Source organism: Xenopus tropicalis, chromosome 8 (genome assembly GCF_000004195.4).
Source record: "Xenopus tropicalis strain Nigerian chromosome 8, UCB_Xtro_10.0, whole genome shotgun sequence".
Taxonomy (NCBI): domain Eukaryota; kingdom Metazoa; phylum Chordata; class Amphibia; order Anura; family Pipidae; genus Xenopus; species Xenopus tropicalis.
Window position 1 is genome coordinate 134,974,513 of NC_030684.2, and position 17,364 is coordinate 134,991,876.

The following is a 17,364-nucleotide window of genomic DNA, read 5'->3' on the forward strand; positions in this document are numbered from 1 at the left end:
ATCCCTGCTCGGATCCCTGTGATGGGAGAGCGGCTGCATTTGCACCGGCACAGGATCCCAGCACCCAATGCACACGTGCCTGCTCTCTGATTAATGGGAATTAAGCAGGGCCAAGATGGAGATGGCTAAAAACACTGTGCCAATCTGTATTTATTTTCATAGTATAGGGACACATCATTTCTCAGTTACCAGGTTTAAGTGGCAGCCTAAGGACCAGCATAATGGTTATCAATTAAAAAAATAGCAGGGAGGCTTTAGTTCTTTCTTAAAGGATAAGTAACACAACAATATGTAAGGGTTTCATATGCTTTGAAATATAATGTACTGGTACCCTTCACTGGTAAAAAAATGATATTTTGCTTCAGAAACACTACTATAGTTTCAATAAATAAGCTGCTGTGTAGCCATAGGGGCAGCCATTTAAGGTAAACAGATAAAAAAGGTGCAGGTTACAAAGCAGATAAGCTTGTTAGAATAGTAGTTCTTGAGCCAATGCCACATGGGGCTGATTATTGGTCTTTGGATGAACACAGGCCAAGAATGAGCCCCTATGCTGGCATCAGCCTTTCCCTGTTCTGCACCCAGAGTCAGCACGGGTGCAGGCATGTGGGACAGGTTTCAAAACACACTTTCAGCAGTGTTTCCATGATAACAATAAGAATTCAGGTAAAACTCTGCTCACTTACCAGTAACCTGTAGTTGTACTGTTGTTCTGCCGTGATGGTCACTGGACTCAACAAGACAATAATATTCCCCAGAATCCTGAGCTGTGACGTTACGGATCTTCAAAGGGAAAATTCCCCTAGTGATGTTCTCTTTTAGCAGTTCTGTTCTGTTAGCAAACTGTGGCATCTGTATTGAGTAATCATCTTTCCCATTAATATAAAGATGGACATAGGGCCGGTACCTAGGCTTAAACCAACGGATTTCCATCTTCTCTGCGTTCATCTCAGGAATAAGGCGACAAGGTAACAGCACATCTGATCCAAGTGCAGCAACAACTGATATTGTTGAAGAAACCTTAAACTGGGCTGTAAAATACACAGTATAAAATCATTGCAAATAAAAGAAAAAAAGAATTTCAGATGTACAGACATCTGAAGCACAAAGATGATCTTTCAGCATCACTGACAAATGTGGCTGAGCAGGGCCAGTTACAGTGTGTAGCGCAGACTTTGCTGCTGCCCTATACACAGGGGAACAGCCCATTACACTCACACACAGGAAGGCACAGTAGCAGGAACACATCCTTACTGAGCAAAGAATATAAATAAAATAGATATATAGAGAAAGAAACACATATAATGGTTCACATGTACATTAGGACTAGAATACTGCACTTCCCAACTTAAACCCTTCTGCCCTGCTGCCCCTTACATTGGGAATTCCCTCTCTGATTTCCTCCGGAGAGAATCCAACTTCAGCACTAAACTCACAGACTCCCTCTTGGGGCCCTTGCACCGCACCTGATCTGGGAACTGGCTCTTATATTGCAGTGTCACCCACTGTGACCTACAGCACTTATATTCTCCTATTTGTGTCTGTAAATTACCCTCCCATATAGATTATAAACTCTACAGAACAAGGATCTCCCTCCTCATCTCTGACACTAACTTGACTTTACCTTTATTTTAACTGTACTTTGTATTTATTTGTATTTTTTATTGTAATGCCCCCGTTTGTCCCTCCCCTACTTACTAAACCCCCCCCCCACTGCACCCAGTGTATCCTCCCTCGCTTCAGGGCAACAATGTAATAAACACGTGCCCCCATCTCTGCCCAATGGGCTGCATTTTTATATGCCATTACCCCAAAAAACAGACGTGCAGAATTAAAAATTAAACTTCATCTTCCTTTCTGCTCAGAGGCGCAAATGAAGCAGCGCTGGTACCATTGGGAGGTTACAGAGAAAGTACCAAAGGGGCCAGTAGGCAACACCAGCTGCTCCCCGTGCTTATGGGTAATAAAGCCAGTGCCTTTGACAGACAATGCTGCTGCCAAGTGACTGCCCCCAAGTGATACCCACCAGGCAACACTGGCAGCGCCACAACTCAGAGAGAGTCCATCTGTGCTGCCAGCAGCCTAATAGTTAATTTACAGGTACAGATTCTTCATGAAACTCCAGCACCCAATTACAGTGGCAAAATAAACATAATCACCCCCACCCAAATCAATGAAGGGATTAAATGGCGGCAGGAGTTGTCTCCAAACTAAAATTTGCGGCTGACACACATTTCTCTCTGCACATGAAGCTTTATGAAAGGTGCCAAGAACTCTGAATAATAATGGAATGAACTGTAATACAGCCGGAGCAAACTGACTGAACTGTAATACAGCCGGAGCAAACTGACTGAACTGTAATACAGCCGGAGCAAACTGACTGAACTGTAATACAGTCGGAGCAAACTGACTGAACTGTAATACAGCCGGAGCAAACTGACTGAACTGTAATACAGCCGGAGCAAACTGACTGAACTGTAATACAGCCGGAGCAAACTGAATGAACTGTAATACAGCCGGAGCAAACTGACTGAACTGTAATACAGCCGGAGCAAACTGACTGAACTGTAATACAGCCGGAGCAAACTGACTGAACTGTAATACAGCCGGAGCAAACTGACTGAACTGTAATACAGCCGGAGCAAACTGACTGAACTGTAATACAGCCGGAGCAAACTGAATGAACTGTAATAGAGCCGGAGCAAACTGAATGAACTGTAATAGAGCCGGAGCAAACTGAATGAACTGTAATACAGCCGGAGCAAACTGAATGAACTGTAATAGAGCCGGAGCAAACTGAATGAACTGTAATACAGCCGGAGCAAACTGACTGAACTGTAATACAGCCGGAGCAAACTGAATGAACTGTAATACAGCCGGAGCAAACTGAATGAACTGTAATACAGCCGGAGCAAACTGAATGAACTGTAATACAGCCGGAGCAAACTGACTGAACTGTAATACAGCCGGAGCAGGGGAGGAAGGAATGACCAGAGTACCAGTAGCCAATAGAACTGGGGCTTTATAGCTGTTTGTGTGCCTGGAACTAACACTGCTGCACTGGGTACAGTTGTTGCCATGCAAGGGAGATTGATAGTAACAAATGGCCTGAATACTGGTAACATTCACTATATAATTGCTACCCGTGCCACTGACTGAGTTTGGATTGGAGTATAAGATTTTTTTCAATAACTGATAACTGGATCCTTGAGTGATATTAGCAGAACAAGCACTATACTCCTTTATTCTAACATTCAGTTGACAAATTTTCAACTCATTCAATTAAAGGTTACATTTCATACATTAGCTTTAGTCATGGCGTTCTAGCAGTAGGAATGGGAAGGTGCAAGAGTAATGGGCTGCCATTACTATCGTTCAGATTTGAAACCTCAGTGCCCGCTACTGGCATAAAGACATTCTGTGTATATAAAATTAACAGTTACCCGAAAGAGATCCTTCAAACATGGAGCAGAGAATGAAGAGCCCAAAGAAATGCACAATCTTGGGTATAGCAGGTCCCATAATCACCAACAAACAGACTAATCTGCAATTGGGAAATATATAAATTAACGGGTTACAGCACCTCTTGTACCTAATCTGTATATGAAGGAATCTGTGTTCTAAAAGGAACATCCAAACATTTAAATAGACAAAATAGAGACCATGAGTTCATATGCTGTACCCTGTGCATAATACAGGGGCTGGGATATCCCTTATACAGGCTGTGTAATATCTACATCAGAACAGTCCCCTTTCTGACAACATGTACACACAAGCACAAACCCTACGAAGGCTGAAGGCAGCCAGTTTGATCAATATGTGTCAGATCTTATCCAACATCACTGATCTGCCCTATACACGGGGGAACAGCCCGTTACACTCACACACAGGAAGGCACAGTAGCAAGAACTCATCCTTACTGAGCAATGAATATAAATAAAATAGATATATAGAGAAAGAAACACATATAAATGGTTCACATGTACATTAGGACTAGAATACTACACTTCCCACCTTAACCCTTCTGCCCCTTACAATGGGAATGCCCTCCCTGAATTTCTCCAGGGAGAATCCATAAGATCCATTATATCCATAATCCATAATATCTACATTAGAAAAGTTCCCTTTCTGACAACATGTACACACAACTACTAACCCATGGCCCCATCCCTGCAGCCTGAGATCTGCCCCATACTCCATCCACTTGCATGTAACCCGCCCCCCCCCCCCCACCCTCCTTCCACATCCTGAAATATGGGAAACATACAAGAAAAGTAATGAAATATCACCCATGCACTATATAAATAAAATTACATACATACATACACACACACACACACACGACGGCCAGAGCTTCCCTGCAATCAATTTCCCTGACAATTTGTTCCATAATCTCAGTTTCTAATTAAATACTGTCCCTGGGCAGCGCCGCAGCCAAACCAATGAGATACAAGATAAAAGGGATACATTAAACTATCCCACCAATAACTGTTCAAGTGCAATGTATTATGAAATCTTAAAGGGCAACAATCACCAAAAAGCCTCCGCCGGCCTTTAACCCTTTATCTGCCAAGCATGTGCGCCGTACGTTGTTTGGCAGATAAAGGATTCTCTCTGAGGAGGCAGCTACTGCAGAGAGTTTGTAGCGATGACAGCCCCCTGGGCAACAAGCCAGGGGGGCTGTCGTGTTGGTCCTGCAATACGATTGTCGCAGGACCAACATCCAAGCAGCAGACACCATCGCATCGTGTCTGCTGCTTGTCCTGCTTCCTCCTTCCCCCCCTGCGCTGCCTACTGACTTCCTGCTCCCAGGACTGCAGCACGGAGGACCAGGCAAGTGATCCCTGCTTCAGGACAGGCAAGTTTTTTTTGCATTTACACACAGCACAGGTTTTATTTTTTTCATTTTGCACACTTATATACACTCATATACACACTGTCACACAACTTTTACATGTGTACACACACACCAAAAATTTTTTTTAGTTTCTTTTTCCTAAGAACGGTTTATTTTGACAGTGTGACTATTGGGTCAGATATTCTGACCACTAATTACACTGTAATTGTGGTTTTATTGCATTTTTTATCCCTGTATTAGTATTCCTGATCTGTTTTTAGCATAGCTTTGCCTATTTTGAATTCATCAGAACATGTACTTTTCAAAAATATATATGTAATAAATTTACCGGTGCGGCGGGGACGCCCGCCGCGCCGCTCGTCTTGCCGGCCTGCTGCTAGTGCGCGCGCTGCGCGTCTTCCTCCTATTTAAAGGCGCAGGCGCGCTGACGGATGATGTCATGACGCATGGCGCATGACGTCAGCGCGCAATGGCGCCAAATTTGAATTATTTAAGGGCCTTTCTTTTGCTACTCATTGCCCGTGATAGGTTTTTACTCCTGGTGCCTGTTTTGTGCTTTATGCGTCCTGTTGCTCCTGTTTTGACCCTGCCTGGCTTTGACGACTCTGATTTCTGTATCCTGATCCGTGCCTGCCCCTGACTACCGTTTCCGCCTCATCCTTCTGATTGATTACCCGGTTTGACCCTTTGCCTGCCTGACGATCCTAGTTATCTGCCCGCCTCGACCCAGCCTGTCTGACCACGTATTTGCCCACTCCTATCTGTACCGTGACCATTGGCCTTAAGACTTTTTACAGTCGTGCCCCATTGCTAGCCAGAACTCCTGCTCTGCACCTCTCGTATAAGTCCAGGTGGCATCCGAGTAGCTGAGGGCTCCTCCCAAAGCCAAAGGCGGTCACGCTACTGGTGAAGCACGAGCTGAGACCAGGGTGCTTGGCACTTGTTCTGGTATTGGGTGCCGACCGTGACATTATCACGGGCCATGGAAGACTATGGTCACGAAGCCGCTGCTGCTCCATCTGCCTCCTCCACCACTGAAGTGTTGCTGACCACCTTGCTTCAACGCCTAGAGGAACAGGAGCAGAAACAAAACTATCTCCTGCAGGGTTTTCATAATCTGACCCGTAAGCTGGAAACTCCACAGCAGCGGTCCAGTCCTGGATCTTCTCCTCCGGTAGGTTCTGCCAACTTGTGGGGTAACACTATTAGGCCCCAAGAACCTAAGATTGCCTTCCCTGAAAAATTCTGTGGGGATCGATCCAAATTTTTCACATTTAAAGAGGCTTGCAAGCTATATCTTAGTTTCTTTCCTCATTCATTCTCTACTGATGAGGAGAGAGTAAGATTTGTAATGACCCTCCTTCAAGGTGACCCTCAGATTTGGGCCCTCAGATTATCCTCCTCAGACCCAGCCCGTTCTTCCTTAGATAATTTCTTTGACTCTATGGCGATTCTCTACGATGACCCGGATCGTGCATCCACTGCCGATGCCGCGATTCGTAGGCTTCGTCAGGGAAAACGGGATGTAGAGGTGTACTGTACTGAATTCCGTCGGTGGGCGGTAGAAACTGGCTGGAATGACACGGCCTTGCGCAGCCAGTTTCGTATAGGCCTGTCTGAGTCTATCAAGGATAGTCTGGTTAACTACCCCCTATCTTCTAACCTGGACGACCTCATGTCTTTAGCCATCCAGGTAGATAGGAGACAGAGGGAAAGAAGGGGTGAGAGGAATTCCTCTCTTCGTTCTAATTTCTTCAGCTCTTCCAAAGCTGTGTCTGTGTTTACAGATCATAAAAATGTATTATATATTGAGTCAGCCAGACGGTTGAACCCTAGACAGGCTAGGTGGGCTCTATTCTTTTCCAGGTTTAATTTTTCTATCACTTATAGGCCTGGCTCCAAAAACACTAAAGCTGATGCACTCTCTAGGAGTTTTGAAGCTAATCCTCCTGACCCTAGGGAGTGCATACCCATTATCCCGGGTGAATTGATTGTGGCAGCTCTGGGGGTTGATCTCACCAACCTTTTGTCCACAGTTCAGTCTTCTGCCCCAGTTGGGACTCCCTCCGGGAGGCTATTTGTTCCTGAAAATCTCAGAGAACAGGTGTTAAAAGAAGCTCACGATTCCAAAATGGCGGGGCACCCTGGCATTGCCAAGACCGTGTCTCTCCTGTCTCGTAGTGTTTGGTGGCCCTCTCTCACTCGAGATGTCAAAGCCTTTGTTAATTCATGTTCTGTCTGTCAAAGATCTAAGTCTTCTAGAAACCTTTCACAGGGATTGTTAAGGTCACTGCCAATCCCTGACAGACCCTGGTCCCATCTTTCAATGGATTTTATTGTAGATCTTACTCCGTCCCAAGGGAAAACTGTAATTTGGGTGGTAGTGGATAGGTTTAGTAAGATGAGCCACTTCATTCCCCTCCCACACCTCCCTTCCGCTAAATCCTTGGCTGATTTATTTGTGTCTAATATTTTCAAGTTGCATGGATTTCCGATTAACATTGTCTCTGATAGAGGAGTGCAATTTGTTTCTAAGTTTTGGCGAGCATTCTGTTCTCTGGTGGGGATTGAATTATCATTTTTCCACCGCATATCACCCTCAGACTAATGGCCAAACTGAAAGAGTTAACCAGTCACTTGAACAATTCCTGAGGTGTTATGTGGCTAACAACCAGTCCTCTTGGGCGGAGCTATTACCCTGGGCAGAATTTGCATATAATAACGCCACTCACTCCTCTACTGGTCAGTCTCCTTTTTTCATTGTTAATGGTCTTCACCCAAAAGCATTTTTGTTTTCCGGTTTATTGTCGTCTGTGCCCTCTGTTAATTCCTCGATTAGTTTGTTTGCTAAGATTTGGTCTGATGTTCATGATTCTCTTTCTAAAGCCACTGCGATCCAAAAGAAATCTGCTGACAGATCTCGCAGGGAGGCTCCCCACTATCAAGTTGGTGATTCTGTCTGGCTATCCACAAAGAATATTAAGTTGAGAATCCCTTCTCTTAAGTTGGGGCCTAGATTCATTGGTCCTTATGCTATTACTGAGGTTATAAACCCCTCTTCTGTTCGTCTTAAGCTTCCGCAAACCTTTAAGATTTCTGATTCTTTCCATGTTTCTCTTTTAAAGCCAGCTCCTCAGGTCCGTGCATTACCGGTTCCTCCCCCAGTATTAGTTGACGGGCAGTCCGAGTTTGAGGTCCAGGAGCTTCTGGACTCTCGTGTGGTGCGTGGTCGGCTCCAGTATCTAGTCAGGTGGAAGGGTTATGACTCTGAAGATAACTCTTGGGTCTCTGTAGATGACATCAAGGCTGATCGCCTTCAGAGGCAATTTCATGCCAAGTTTCCTGAGAAACCTGGGGGTCCTGGGGCCCCCCCTAGAGAGGGGGGTAATGTAATAAATTTACCGGTGCGGCGGGGACGCCCGCCGCGCCGCTCGTCTTGCCGGCCTGCCGCTAGTGCGCGCGCCGCGCATCTTCCTCCTATTTAAAGGCGCAGGCGCGCTGACGGATGACGTCATGACGCATGGCGCATGACGTCAGCGCGCAATGGCGCCAAATTTGAATTATTTAAGGGCCTTTCTTTTGCTACTCATTGCCCGTGATAGGTTTTTACTCCTGGTGCCTGTTTTGTGCTTTATGCGTCCTGTTGCTCCTGTTTTGACCCTGCCTGGCTTCGACGACTCTGATTTCTGTATCCTGATCCGTGCCTGCCCCTGACTACCGTTTCCGCCTCATCCTTCTGATTGATTACCCGGTTTGACCCTTTGCCTGCCTGACGATCCTAGTTATCTGCCCGCCTCGACCCAGCCTGTCTGACCACGTATTTGCCCACTCCTATCTGTACCGTGACCATTGGCCTTAAGACTTTTTACAGTCGTGCCCCATTTCTAGCCAGAACTCCTGCTCTGCACCTCTCGTATAAGTCCAGGTGGCATCCGAGTAGCTGAGGGCTCCTCCCAAAGCCAAAGGCGGTCACGCTACTGGTGAAGCACGAGCTGAGACCAGGGTGCTTGGCACTTGTTCTGGTATTGGGTGCCGACCGTGACAATATAGTTTTTTGGGGGTGTTACGGCACATAATATGCTGTCAGGGGGCTCTGAATGCAAAAGCTGAGTTGGCCGGCGAACTATTCAAAATGTTCGTCTGCACCAAACTGTTCAGTAGACCGCTGACATTCATATTTAGGGTGATGTGTCATTGTATGCAAGAAATGTTGTAAGATAAATGTGGCAAATTGCAACAATTGTATGCCTTTTTCAGAAAAGTCATAAACACCATTAAATTTAGGAAAGCTTTGCAGGTTGGTACTTTGGTGTAAGAAAGGACTCTTTCCCCATGTTGGATTTGTCAGAATGTGTACTTTCCAAAAATATATGGTTTTCAGGGGTCACCCTACATTTCTGCAGCTTCTACCCCTCATAAAACTGCCGTGTGTTTATGAATTAGGTAAAGCTAAGCCATGAAATTAGTGGGCACAAGGTATATTTGGGGTCTCTAAGTGCCATGTGATCTGATAAACCTATGTACAGTGGGCATCAAACTGTTCAGTAGGCCTCTGGGGTTCATATTTAGGGGGTTTTATCTTGGTCCCTAATGCTATGTGGGAGATAAGATGCTGCAAAATGGAAGCTTTGAGTTGATATTTGGAAATGTCATCAAAATTGCTAAATTTAGGAAAGCTTTGCAGCTTGGCACTGTGGAGTAGAAAGACATGGGTACCCATTATAGATTCAGGGGAATGTGTACTTTCCAAAAATATACGGATTTCTGGGGTGAGCATACTTTTTACTAGCTTTATCCCACATATAATGATGTAAATGTGTTGATTTTGCATTATGACAGAAATGATAGATCATATGGGGGTATGTTCACATAACAAGACAATATAAAAAATTTTCAGAGACACTAATACCCTATCTGAAATTCTTATTTCATCATATTTCTTCAGGCAAATCCATTCCCCCTGAGCTACTAGCATCACATATTACACTGATCTCTAAACCAAATAAAGTTCCTCTCCAACCAAAGCACAGCCTACTTCCCTCCTTAACCTTAAAATTCTCACCTTAATTGGGAATATCCTGAAGATGTATTACGTTCACTGGGAATCAAAGGCTCCTTTTCTAAATACTTTGTTTATTACTTGCCCTCCACAGCTACTCTGAAATTACCCACATCTGCACAGCAAAGAATAGAAATACAAAAAGGAACAAGGCAAGGATACCCACTATCACCAGCGTTATTTACTTTAGCAATGGAACCTCTAGCTATAGCATTTAGAAAGCACCAAAGCATTAAAGGCTACACAATAGCAGGGACAGAACACAAGGTTTCACTGATTGCAGATCTATTGCTTACCATAACTCAGCCTTTAACTACTCCCATATTTATTGAATCTAATCCAAGAATTCACTCAAGTATTGGATTTCAATTAAGCCAAGAAAAAATTGAATTCATGCCTTGTGGACTCCCTAAGAATCTTACAAAACTTATTGAGCTCAACTTCAACTTTCAAATATGGTAAAATATCTCCCATACTTGGGAATCCATCTTACCCTACACTAGATACTATGTGCAAATGCCATTACCCACAACTCTATAAAAATGTAACACAGGAAATTAAGGAATGGAATATGAAAGAGATTTTTTGGATAGGAAGGATAAAGTGTATCAAAATGGCCCAAATTACTTTACTATTTTAGGGTCCTACCGATAGCAATTTTGCAGAAAGACCTACAGAATTTTCAGTGAACATTGATTTCCTTTGTCTGGGACAATAAAGGACCAAGAATAAAAAAAATTATGTATTTACATTGAAATAAAGGAGGCCATGGAGTCCCAAACCTACAACAATATTACAGAGCAGCAAGATGAGCTCAAATCCACTTATTACATGGGGGAAACTTACCCCTCCTGTGGGTAGAAATAGAATCCAATCCTGTAAACCCAGTCTCATTACCAAGTTTGCTTTGAAATCCAGCACCGGACTTTAGAAAATGTAAACTCATTTCCCAATTAACCTACCAAATACACTACGATACAAAGATGGCCTAGCATCAAAAATATTGGGTATGATCTAATACACGGAAACAGTGTATTTTCCTCTGGGCCAAGCTACTCAATTGTTTAAATGGTGGAGCCATTGTGGGATACTGTATGCACATCAACTCACAGATGGGGCAAAACCTTTGCAACCCAAATAATGCAACAGTTTTCCCCCCCGTGGAATACTACCATGCAATACAGATAACCCACTTTAGTCAAAAACACATATGGAAACCATCTACAATGGCTAGAAAGACCATGTTGTACCATCATGTGAGCCGCACACAATCCCAGGACAAACTTCAACACATGAGCGACTGGGAAAAATATATTGGAACAACAGTCTCCGGAAATATGGCTCAAACGCAACCGAACTACCTGTATATTTAAAGGAAGCTATAATGTAACCATTATGGAAACATTACTTAATTAGTTTCATAGAACATACTATGTACTAGAGCGGCTCCATCAAATATATCCGACAACCTCTTGGATTAGGAGCTGCACCACTAATGGAACTGTGTGGCATACATGGTTGGCCCCCAGTGGTCCCAGACCTATGGACAAAAGTTGCTACTATTCTCTCAAAGCCATTTTATACACATATCATACCTTGGCCTATAGTAACGCTCCTGGGGAATAAATTACAAGGCCTAAACAACTCAGCACAACGACTGACACAACATATATGAATGGCAGCTAGTCGGATTCACACTGCAGCCCAATGTAAGTTTAACATATTCTTACTAAAGTCCTAGATAAAATTGAATACATACATACTAATGAACTACTCAAATACCAATTGGACAACAAGATGGAACTATATATGAAAATAAGGTATACTTGGATACTCACAATGAGAGCATTTCTCACACACAAAGCTATGGGTAGGGCCCCCCTATTGTTGGTTATCATAATGTTACACACTGGGTACTTTAATGGTAATTCATTTATATACTGTCGTTTACCTTTAGCCTGTTTGGTACTGAACAGCCATATAAAGAGGCAACATGTGATAGGGCCCAGCGTGCATACTGTTCATCATCACTGTTACTATTTTGTTTCCCTTTTCTTACTTGTACTTTATCCAATATACTATGTGACAAGCATGATTGGAACTGTCTATACAATATATTAAAATCAATAAAAATTTAAAAAATAGTATACTGGGTACACTGTCAGTGTTTTTCAGCTTGCCAACAATACGCTCCATCTGACAGTTGCGGGCCCTGGAGATTTGGGGAAAAGTTTAAGAAATCTTTTATTGGGCAATACTGCTTTAAGAATACAACTTTTATGTTGCTGGACTACATTTCCCAGCATGCCTCCCCCTTCATTATTTGTTACATTAATGTGGGATTTGCAGTCCAGCAATAAGGGAGTACAGTTTGTATCAGCAGTGCAGCAGGGTTTCCATCCCCTATAACAGTGTGACAGTCAGTACACACAGCGTTAGCAAAGGGATCTGAATGAATGAATGGAACCCACAATAAATAGCCACTCATATTTACAGCTGCTGCAGAATCTCCGCCCCCCTGAATAGGGTTTATTTCGGGGCACTGCCCATGCTGTCATGTACCTCTCTATAGCTCAAACTGCACAAAGCTTTACTGCAATTAGTACTACAAAGTACAAACAGAGAATATCCCATATACCCGAGGTACTGAGCCCCCTGATGCACCCAGCATGCACTCACTGCCCCTCAGAATATGGTGCCCATACACAGGGTTACACACTGGGGAGCCCCCACACTGACAGTAGTGCCCACTCACTCACACTGGCTTTCCCTGCACATACTGTATCTACATAGGCACATATTACCTACTGTATATACCCCCCCCCACTCACTCACACTGGCTTTCCCTGCACATACTGTATCTACATAGGCACATATTACCTACTGTATATACCCCCCCCACTCACTCACTCACACTGGCTTTCCCTGCACATACTGTATCTACATAGGCACATATTACCTACTGTATATACCCCCCCCCACTCACTCACTCACACTGGCTTCCCTGCACATACTGTATCTACATAGGCAGATATTACCTACTGTATATACCCCCCCACTCACTCACACTGGCTTCCCCTGCACATACTGTATCTACATAGGCACATATTACCAACTGTATATACCCCCCCCCCACTCACTCACACTGGCTTTCCCTGCACATACTGTAATCTACATAGGCACATATTACCTACTGTATATACCCCCCCCCACTCACTCACTCAACACTGGCTTTCCCTGCACATACTGTATCTACATAGGCACATATTACCTACTGTATATACCCCCCCACTCAACTCACTCACACTGGCTTTCCCTGCACATACTGTATCTACATAGGCACATATTACCTACTGTATATACCCCCCCACTCACTCACTCACACTGGCTTTCCCTGCAACATACTGTATCTACATAGGCACATATTACCTACTGTATATACCCCCCCCCCCACTCACTCACTCACACTGGCTTTCCCTGCACATACTGTATCTACATAGGCACATATTACCTACTGTATATACCCCCCCCCCACTCACTCACTCACACTGGCTTTCCCTGCACATACTGTATCTACATAGGCACATATTACCTACTGTATATACCCCCACTCACTCACTCACACTGGCTTTCCCTGCACATACTGTATCTACATAGGCACATATTACCTACTGTATATACCCCCCCCCCCCACTCACTCACTCACACTGGCTTCCCCTGCACATACTGTATCTACATAGGCAGATATTACCTACTGTATATACCCCCCCACTCACTCACACTGGCTTCCCCTGCACATACTGTATCTACATAGGCACATATTACCTACTGTATATACCCCCCCCCCACTCACTCACACTGGCTTTCCCTGCACATACTGTATCTACATAGGCACATATTACCTACTGTATATACCCCCCCACTCACTCACTCACACTGGCTTTCCCTGCACATACTGTATCTACATAGGCACATATTACCTACTGTATATACCCCCCCACTCACTCACTCACACTGGCTTTCCCTGCACATACTGTATCTACATAGGCACATATTACCTACTGTATATACCCCCCCACTCACTCACTCACACTGGCTTTCCCTGCACATACTGTATCTACATAGGCACATATTACCTACTGTATATACCCCCCACTCACTCACTCACACTGGCTTTCCCTGCACATACTGTATCTACATAGGCACATATTACCTACTGTATATACCCCCCACTCACTCACTCACACTGGCTTTCCCTGCACATACTGTATCTACATAGGCACATATTACCTACTGTATATACCCCCCACTCACTCACTCACACTGGCTTTCCCTGCACATACTGTATCTACATAGGCACATATTACCTACTGTATATACCCCCCCCCCACTCACTCACACTGGCTTTCCCTGCACATACTGTATCTACATAGGCACATATTACCTACTGTATATACCCCCCCCCCCACTCACTCACTCACACTGGCTTCCCCTGCACATACTGTATCTACATAGGCAGATATTACCTACTGTATATACCCCCCCCACTCACTCACACTGGCTTTCCCTGCACATACTGTATCTACATAGGCACATATTACCTACTGTATATACCCTCCCCACTCACTCACTCTGGCTTCCCTGCACATACTGTATCTACATAGGCACATATTACCTACTGTATATACCCCCCCCCACTCACTCACTCACTCACACTGGCTTTCCCTGCACATACTGTATCTACATAGGCACATATTACCTACTGTATATACCCCCCCACTCACTCACTCACCACACTGGCTTTCCCTGCACATACTGTATCTACATAGGCACATATTACCTACTGTATATACCCCCCCCCACTCACTCACTCATGACACTGGCTTTCCCTGCACTACTGTATCTACATAGGCACATATTACCTACTGTATATACCCCTCCCCCCACTCACTCACACTGGCTTTTCCCTGCACATACTGTATCTACATAGGCACAATATTACCTACTGTATATACCCCCCCCCCCACTCACTCACTCACACTGGCTTTCCCTGCACATACTGTATCTACATAGGCACATATTACCTACTGTATATACCTCCCCCCCACTCACTCACACTGGCTTTCCCTGCACATACTGTAATCTACATAGGCACTATTACCTACTGTATATACCCCCCCCCCCACTCACTCACAACTGGCTTTCCCTGCACATACTGTATCTACATAGGCACATATTACCTACTGTATATACCCCCCCCCCACTCACTCTGCTTTCCCTGCACATACTGTATCTACATAGGCACATATTACCTACTGTATATACCCCCCCCACTCACTCACTCCACCACTGGCTTTCCCTGCACTTACTGTATCTACATAGGCACATATTACCTACTGTATATACCCCCCCCACTCACTCACTCACACTGGTTTTCCCTGCACATACTGTATCTACATAGGCACATATTACCTACTGTATATACCCCCCCCCACTCACTCACTCACACTGGCTTTCCCTGCACATACTGTATCTACATAGCACATATTACCTACTGTATATACCCCCCCCCCACCTCACTCACACTGGCTTTCCCTGCACTTACTGTATCTACATAGGCACATATTACCTACTGTATATACCCCCCCCACTCACTCACTCAACTGGCTTTCCCTGCACATACCTGTATCTACATAGGCACTATTACCTACTGTATATACCCCCCCCCCCTCACTCACTCACACTGGCTTTCCCTGCACATACTGTATCTCATAGGCACATATTACCTACTGTATATACCCCCCCCCCCCACTCACTCACACTGGCTTTCCCTGCACATACTGTATCTACATAGGCACATCCTTACCCTACTGTTATTAGTTATACCCCCCAATTCACTCACACTGGCATTTCCCTGCATTCTTACTGTATCTACATAGGCACATATACCTACTGTATATACCCCCCCCACACTCACTCACTCACACTGGCTTTCCCTGCACATACTGTATCTACATAGGCACATATTACCTACTGTATATACCCCCCCCCACCACTCACTCACACTGGCTTTCCCTGCACATACTGTATCTACATAGGCACATATTACCTACTGTATATACCCCCCCCCACTCACTCACACTGGCTTTCCCTGCACATACTGTATCTACATAGGCACATATTACCTACTGTATATACCCCCCACTCACTCACACTGGCTTTCCCTGCACATACTGTATCTACATAGGCACATATTACCTACTGTATATACCCCCCCCCACTCACTCACACTGGCTTCCCTGCACATACTGTATCTACATAGGCACATATTACCTACTGTATATACCCCCCACTCACTCACTCACACTGGCTTTCCCTGCACATACTGTATCTACATAGGCACATATTACCTACTGTATATACCCCCCATCCCACTCACTCACCACACTGGCTTTCCCTGCACATACTGTATCTACATAGGCACATATTACCTACTGTATATACCCCCCACTCACTCACACTGGCTTTCCAACTGCGTATACTGTATCTACATTAGGCACATATTACCTACTGTATATACCCCCCCACTCACTCACTCACACTGGCTTTCCCTGCACATTACTGTATCTACATAGGCACATATTACCTACTGTATATACCCCCCCCCCCACTCACACTGGCTTTCCCCTGCACATACTGTATCTACATAGGCACATATTACCTACTGTATAACCCCCCCCACTCACTCACACTGGCTTCCCTGCACTTACTGTATCTACATAGGCACATATTACCTACTGTATATACCCCCCCCCCACTCCCACTCACTCACACTGGCTTTCCCTGCACATACTGTATCTACATAGGCACATATTACTACTGTATATACCCCCCCCCCACTCACTCACTCACACTGGCTTTCCCCTGCACATACTGTATCTACATAGGCACATATTACCTACTGTATATACCCCCCCACCCCCACTCACCTCACACTGGCTTTCCCTGCACATACTGTATCTACATAGGCACATATTACCTACTGTATATACCCCCCCCCACTCACTCCACACTGGCTTTCCCTGCACATACTGTATCTACCATAGGCACATATTACCTACTGTATATACCCCCCACTCACTCACTCACACTGGCTTTCCCTGCACATACTGTATCTACATAGGCACATATTACCTACTGTATATACCCCCCCCACTCACTCACTCACACTGGCTTTCCCTGCACATACTGTATCTACATAGGCACATATTACCTACTATATACCCCCCCCACTCACTCCACTCACACTGGCTTTCCCTGCACATACTGTATCTACATAGGCACATATTACCTACTGTATATACCCCCCCCACTCACTCACTCACTGGCTTTCCCTGCACATACTGTATCCTACATAGGCACATATTACCTACTGTATATACCCCCC

At 44.7% G+C, this 17,364-nt stretch overlaps 1 protein-coding gene across 3 annotated transcripts in view; it reads right to left on the reverse strand.

The window, feature by feature from the left end:
* The window catches only part of LOC100494525 (butyrophilin-like protein 10), a 39,592-nt gene that overhangs the window by 8,222 nt on the left and 14,006 nt on the right, over nt 1-17,364 (reverse strand). For 2 of the 3 annotated variants that reach the window (XM_012953501.3, XM_004919163.4), the window contains exon 2: nt 687-1,031. In XM_012953501.3, the coding sequence (XP_012808955.2) occupies nt 687-1,031 (345 nt within the window). Of the gene's footprint in view, nt 1-686; nt 1,032-3,443; nt 3,545-17,364 lie in introns of all 3 variants that reach the window. The other variant, XM_031890771.1, reaches the window with a different exon arrangement.